Below are 5,510 nucleotides of genomic sequence, written 5' to 3'. Positions count from 1 at the left end.
TATATATAATATATAAAGTATTGGAAAAAAAAAACAGAACCTTGAGGAACTCCAGATCTAACTGGAAGGCTACTTAACAATTATTTCTTCAGCTGAATGTCTGCTACGTTTGTAACTTTCACCTGTTGTGCTCTGCTTGTGAGATAGGATCTGATTAGCTTATGTGGTATACCACAAACTCCATACTGTTATAATTTATCCAGAAGAGTGTTATGTTCAATATAATCAAATGCTTTTGATAAGTCTAGCAGTACACAACTGCAGTTTACAAAGATAAAAAACATCACCACTATAGTAAATACCAGTATCATGTTTTAAGCTGTTTTACATTCTATATTACTATCTGTTGCCCAAATAATACTGCAGTGAGTTTGAAAACTTTATCATCGAAAGAATTTTTAACAAAGTAATATGCAAAAAGCAGGAGCTGGGATAGCTCAGTTGGTATTATGCATTCAATGGTTGTGGTTTGATTCCTGGCAGGGTCAATACATTTTCTATTCTCCAAAGAATCCACCCAGACCAGCTGAGGCCCATCAATTGGGTCAAGGACGATGGAGCTATACATCTACTTTGGCTACGCAATAGCTCAAGCAGTTGGTCGCTGGCTTCCCACAGCGGTGGCCTGGGTTCGATCCCAGGTCTGGTCAAGAGGGATTTGTAGTGGACAAAGTGGCACTGGGGCAGGTTTTCTCCGAGTACTTCGGTCTCCCCAGCCAATCTTCATTCCACCAACTGCTCCACAGTCACCCTCACCTATCATCTGGGGCTCGTACAAGAGGCCAGAACTGGCCGCAGTACAAGGGACTTAGTCCCACCCCACTAGCAATAAAAAAAAAAATACATCTACTCCCCCATACATCTTCATGGCACCATGCTTTATTAATTAAGCACAAGGACAACTTGACCTTTATCTTTAATATGCAAACAGCATCCAAGACACAGTGACAATGTGCAAAATCAGCCATACTGAATAAGTGATGGGCACATGAATTTTGATATCTGTATTTTGTAAATCTGAGGTAACTTAGATTTAATAAAAAATTCACATATACTCTAAATTTAAATGTGTTCATAAAATATCAGACGTAATTCACGATAATCAATCAAAATCAACAGTGTCAAAATGCAAATAAAAAGGGCTGACGTTTGCTAACATTAAAAATAAGAAAGGTACACAATCAATACCTTGTTAGTGCAAAATAAAGACTCTGAAAAGCCCTTGCAGGATATGTAGGCATTTCTAGTACATCCTTGTTGCAGATTATTTACATTATCTATACATGCAAAATTAATGCTAACGCTTCAACGCACACCATGAAGTTATCAGTGTAAACTCAAACAACTAGAAATGAGGTACTTCCTTGATGGACTTAAAAGCTACTGGTTGGTGAATACCTATATCCTTGTCATAAGAATTAATGTGTGCAAGGTCATATTTCTTTAGGACAACAATGATATCACTGTAATGTATCACAGGTAGTATAGGAGAGAGCAGGTGACACACTAACAAAGATTAGCTTTTTGTGATACACGAGTTGTAATTAAAATATCTATGAATGAAAATAATTTTTAAAAAATTTCACACCTTTCATAAGTATGACAGAAAAGGCTCACTAAACCTTGTAATGAGATTGTCTTGCATACTCATAACTTTAGAATATTATATTTCAACTCTTAGCAAAAGTTCTTGCATTTCTTTCATTCACTGTAAACAGCAGATGGGGGGGGGAGTGGGTTACAAATCGACAGCACTATGTAGTTTACATAATTCACTGATCTGTTGAATTTCCTGACACTACCACAACTAGATACATAGATACAGTAATTTTCTCCTCTCTAGGTTTTAAATGACTATTGGATTTTTATCAGTTGACCTAATCCTTCTGACCGCACTATGGCCCTGGGGTCAACTCAGCCTCTAACAGAAATGAGTACCAGGAATTTATTAAATAATTTTCCTGGGGAGTAAAGCGTGGCCGGTGCATAAGGCTGACAATCTTACCGCCATCTATGAGCCGATTATCTAGATAATGTGGGGCCCTCAACGTCTCACAACCCTATGGACTTTCACGGCCTGTTACAGGGATAGCTTTACTTTTTATACCATGGGATAGTGCAGTCAGTGTAGCGACTGGCTACAGGCTCGACAACCGAGGGATCAGGGTTTGAGTCCTGGAAGGGTCAAGAGTTTTCTCTTCTCCACACTGTTTAGACCAGCTCTGAGGCCCACCCAGCCTCCTATCCAATGGGTAACAGGGGTTCCTTTCCGGTGGTAAAGCAGCCGGGGCATGAAGCTGACCATTCACCTCCAACCAGTGCCTAGGTCAAGAAAACGTGGATCTATACATCCACCCCCCCTTCCATCTTCAGGGCACAGCACTTAATTAATTAAGCACAGGGACAACTTTATTTTACCCCAATATGTAACTCGGCTTTCACGATTTAACACATAACATAATACCTAAAAGTTGTAGTTACAGGTGTATGGGTTATGGCTCAAATTTCTGAAGGTAAATAAGTCAGCACTTTCTAGTGTCCAGTTATAACATACAATAACATCCACCCTAACACAGATTAGAAGTTGTAATATCCACACCTATCCAAAGCCCAAACTTACCTATGAATAATCCTTTAATATGCCTGACAAAATGACTCCAGCACTGACCTTAAAACATTTATCTATAGATCTGTGTTATCTGAAAAATTAAACTAGATAAATTGTGGATATCACTTTATTGTCAAGTTGGCAGGCTTATCCTGCGTCTTGTGTCTAGATGAACAAGAATAATGGCTACTTAACGTACTATGTAACATTATACTGCAACTACACAATTGTGATACTGCATAAAATCAGTGCTATCTCATGTTTGAAGTCTACTCCAAGAAGAAACTTCAATGGATGAATGTGAACATTTTATGGAGGTGCAAGCAAGGTGTTTAACATCAGGGACCAGATCCACCATTTCCTGTGATCTGGGTGGATTCTGTGTGTGATTTACTTGACCAACAAGCTTGTTAAGTGTGCTGTGAGCTGAAACAAGTATGGAAAGACTGGATGCATGTAGCATGTCTCTTACACACTGGATCAGCCACAACAATTGCACAAAACTATCAAACAACCCCTGTAGAAGAAAAATATACACTGCTATGGTATAAAGTGGGATGCAATCAATTAAATTCCACAGAACACAAGACATATTAATTTAAGGAAAAATGAAATTCCACATTCACAAATTAAACACAGCGAGAACTGTGTCACAGAGAGTGACATGGAGCGGAAAAGGAGCTGAAACAAAATGTCTTACTCTTCACTGACATGAACTACAATAACTGACCGAAAGTAATATCACTGGTCATGCTGCCAAACCCAGTTTTTCAGGTCAATCCCAATTTCATCTTGCAACTGCATATTAAACAGATGCAATCAGAAACTCTGCAACTGATGCAATGAAAACATTGTCACAGTGCACAATACTCGATGCATCTGATACAATCCCATTACTATTACAGTGTCTCAGGTGCCACAACTCCATCAAATTTATGTATCATGAAAACAATGGTCTAAATTCTACTATAAAATGAGACATCTTCATGCATCTAAGCTCAATTTTTTATGAAAATGAAAGAATGCTGATAACAAATGTATCCGTGATATGACCAGTTTTTGCTTGCATCAGAGGGATAAAATCGCTGGGAAACTACTCGTTGCACCAACTGAGTGCAGGTAAGTTACTCTGGTAAATAGGCATCTTAAAGGGCATACAATTCACAAATTAAATTTTCATTCATCAGCCGAGTACTAAAAAGAGAACAGTGCACTATCTTCAATCAGTAAGAACATGACTGAACAACAGTCCCCACCCCCCCAAAAAAAAATACACAAGACAACAGAAATGGTTGTAAACATATAAAAATGTAATTCATTATCTGGCGGAAAAATAAACTATGTAGTATGCTCTTCTGGACTCATTTCTGGCACATACTGCAAAATCTGGCTACTGTGTCACCTGTACTCCCTGAAAGGACACACGGTTTCTTTTTCTTAAATTCTGGATTCCTCTCTTAAATCACACGACTTCTATCAGTTGGTACCCAATCTGTCTTTCCAGAATGTAATACTTAAAAATAATGTAGTGGACTTGGCCTAACTGCCTGACACTGTATCACTTAACTCATAACTGTTCGGTGAAAGTGTGACGTCGTTTACATTAGCGCTACAGTTGTACTTCACAGAAAATCACACTGCATTACAATACACTCCATTCAAGTAATGAAGCTTAACTGGTTATAAAGCTTCAATTCACCATGTCCCAGTTGTTACTAGCAGAACACATACGATACACCTAATCATGCAAAAATAACTCCATTCCAATATAATTTATTTACACACCCAAGCGGTCCATTTCCTTCGCAACTTCCTTTTATTTTTCTGACCAGCGTGTCTTCAAATAGTTTTTACTGACCAGCCTTAAAAAAAATGTACGAAGGTCTATATAAACATTTCATACTAAATCATACCCATATACAAAGATCACGAACTTTGTTACAGAACTGCACACTACTACAAATACAATTCATATCCAGTTCATAACTAACTGTAATTTCTGTCACGCTACATATAGTTTTGAAGCGCTGCGCTGCCATCGGTATCACTAGTTGCCTTGAAACTAAACTTACACCAATGACGGTATGACATACCTTAATCATAGAGCGTACTTATGATGGAGATTTATTATTACGCACCAGTGTTGTTTCCACACTTCCAATTGTCCGACAGAAACTAATATTCCTTGTGTGTTGGGGGATGATGATAAATTTAGGTTCTGAAGCGTGCTGTCTATTAGGCAAAGTTTGCTTACTTCTTTATGTCTTTCAACATATCACCTCCTCCTCGTAGCACTAGTTACTTCCTTTCTCCGCTTTCGAGCGTGAAGTATTTTTGGAAGAGATGACCACAACGTTTCGGGGAACTGTTATGGATCTGTCTTTTCATTGGGCACCATTATCACATGACTCGCGTAACCATAATGCATCGTTGGTTCGCCAACGTCCAATCCTGTCCGAGCGCACAGAGAGGTTTATTATGGATAATGTGAAAACGTACACCCACCTGGGTAGTTTAATTTTACTGAATTAGTACAAAATTTTGACTATTATTGCTGCCATACTGAATGCCGTCTTCATTTGCCTATAGCATATTGAAGAACACTGAACTTGTTCACTTTCAAGACACGAAAAAACGATATCATACCATATCATCACAATTCAATTTTCAATTCAATTTGTGTTTATTTACGTGCAAACTTAACAGTACAGTGGCCAGTTACAAAGTTAGCACGAGTACACTAAAATAAACAAAAAAAATTAAAGAGCAAAATACAAAATATGAGAGTCTATATAATAGCAATAAATTAATAACAATTAAAAAAAAATTGAAGTTAGCTTAACAGGCGTGAAAAATAAAATAAGTAAATTTCCAATAGTTATGCCATTTGTGGCGAGAAAGA

General features: G+C 37.8%; 1 protein-coding gene across 7 annotated transcripts in view; it reads right to left on the bottom strand.

Annotated features, from left to right (window-relative positions):
- LOC111872492 (embryonic polarity protein dorsal) overlaps positions 1–4,968 on the bottom strand; it is a 44,620-nt gene extending 39,652 nt beyond the window's left edge. For 2 of the 7 annotated variants that reach the window (XM_023866465.2, XM_023866458.2), the window contains exons 1-2: positions 4,747–4,968; positions 4,394–4,470 (exon numbers count right to left, since the gene is read on the bottom strand). In XM_023866465.2, coding sequence (XP_023722233.1) covers positions 4,394–4,406 — 13 coding nt within the window. In that variant the 5' untranslated portion in view covers positions 4,407–4,470; positions 4,747–4,968. Of the gene's footprint in view, positions 1–4,393; positions 4,471–4,701 lie in introns of all 7 variants that reach the window. The other 5 variants (XM_023866459.2, XM_023866460.2, XM_033754725.1 and 2 more) reach the window with 5 other exon arrangements.
- Between the last annotated feature and the right edge of the window lie 542 nt (positions 4,969–5,510).

The sequence above is a fragment of the Cryptotermes secundus genome, unplaced genomic scaffold, assembly GCF_002891405.2.
Source record: "Cryptotermes secundus unplaced genomic scaffold, Csec_1.0 scaffold537, whole genome shotgun sequence".
Taxonomy (NCBI): Eukaryota; Metazoa; Arthropoda; class Insecta; order Blattodea; family Kalotermitidae; genus Cryptotermes; species Cryptotermes secundus.
The sequence above is the reverse complement of the archived record's forward strand: the minus strand, read 5'-3'. Positions and strand labels throughout refer to the sequence as shown.